The sequence below is a fragment of the Leptonychotes weddellii genome, unplaced genomic scaffold, assembly GCF_054177405.1.
Source record: "Leptonychotes weddellii isolate Sample4059 unplaced genomic scaffold, ASM5417740v2 HiC_scaffold_27256, whole genome shotgun sequence".
NCBI lineage: Eukaryota > Metazoa > Chordata > Mammalia > Carnivora > Phocidae > Leptonychotes > Leptonychotes weddellii.
The window spans coordinates 260-1,845 of record NW_027865875.1 but is presented as its reverse complement, the minus strand read 5'-3'; the positions used below and the strand labels follow the sequence as shown (position 1 = coordinate 1,845).

The 1,586-nt window shown below is 59.3% G+C and overlaps 1 protein-coding gene across 1 annotated transcript; it reads right to left on the bottom strand.

The window, feature by feature from the left end:
* Positions 1-3: 3 nt before the first annotated feature.
* LOC145718989 (eukaryotic initiation factor 4A-I) lies at positions 4-1,199 on the bottom strand (the record flags this gene model as incomplete). The annotated part of the gene is made up of 1 exon (XM_081810503.1): positions 4-1,199. A coding segment is annotated over exon 1 (1,143 nt), but the record flags the coding sequence as incomplete, so codon positions are not given.
* Positions 1,200-1,586: the final 387 nt, after the last annotated feature.

Here is a 1,586-nt window from a genome sequence, read left to right as displayed (position 1 = left end):
CATCTCCTCAATGGAGGTGTTGTAGAAGGTCTCGATGTCTCGAAGAGTCCTCTTGTCTTCTTCTGTCACCATGTTAATAGCCACACCCTTACGGCCAAATCGTCCCCCGCGACCGATTCTGTGGATGTAGTTTTCCCTGTTGGTGGGAAGGTCATAGTTGATGACTAAGGAAACCTGCTGCACGTCAATGCCTCTGGCCAGCAGGTCAGTGGTAATCAGTACTCGGCTAGAGCCAGAGCGGAACTCCCTCATGATAACGTCTCGTTCCTTTTGGTCCATATCTCCGTGCATGGCGGACACAGTGAAGTCTCGGGCGTGCATCTTCTCAGTGAGCCAGTCCACCTTCCTTCGGGTGTTGATGAATATGACCGCCTGCGTGATGGTCAGGGTCTCGTACAGGTCGCACAGCGTGTCCAGCTTCCACTCCTCTCGCTCCACGTTGATGTAGAACTGGCGGATACCCTCCAGGGTCAGCTCCTCCTTCTTGACCAGGATCCGGATGGGGTCCCTCATGAACTTCTTGGTCACCTCGAGCACGTCGGAAGGCATCGTGGCAGACAGCAAAACCACCTGGGTGTTGCTGTTGAGCTTCTGGAATATGTCATAGATCTGGTCCTTGAATCCGCGGCTTAACATTTCATCAGCTTCATCCAGTACAAACATCTTGATGTACTTGGGAGACAGGTATCTCCGATTCAGCATGTCAAACACACGACCTGGGGTGCCCACGATGATATGGGGAGCCTCCATCTGAAGCTTCTGCACCTCGGCACGTACGTTGGTCCCCCCGATGCAGGCGTGACAGGAGGCACCCATGTAATCTCCTAACGCCATGACTACCTTCTGTATCTGCTGAGCCAACTCCCTAGTAGGTGTCAGGACCAAGGCCTGCGTAGCCTTTAGATCCAATTCAATCTGTTGCAGAATCGATATGGCAAAAGTGGCTGTTTTCCCAGTCCCAGATTGGGCTTGAGCGATCACATCATAACCCTTGATACAAGGGAGAATGGCTCGCTGCTGGATGGCAGAAGGCTTCTCAAAACCATAGGCGTAGATGCCACGGAGAAGGGATTCAGAGAGATTCATGTCATCAAAGCTATCAACGATCTCATTCCAGTTACTCTCGATGACGCCTTCGGGCTCCATCCCATCGGGGCCATTGTCTCTGGATCTCAGGCCGCTCACCCCCGAAGGAAAGTGGACCTGCCCATCCGCAGTTTGCCAATTGCCCGGCTTGTGCGGCAAAATGGACCCGCCCGCCCGGCGCCGGGTGGGCTCCCGGTGCCTCACGCGGCCGCTCCTCGGGGTCAGGCTCGGTCCTGGCCGTCAAGAAAACCAGCACACTGAACGGCCGGCTTCTTCCGCCCCGCCCCGGCTCTCCGCGCGACCGAGCGCCCGGCTCGGAGGACCCGGGCGCCCCCCGCGCCGGCGAGTGGTCCCGTCGGAACCCCCCGGAACCCCGAGCGCGCGCGAGCCCTCCCTCCGCCGGAGAGGCGCCCGGACCCGCCGGCCCGGGCCACGCGCGCTGGCGGCCGCCGCCGCCGCCGTCCCCCGCGCCGGGTCGCGACCCCGCCTGGCGCTCGGGC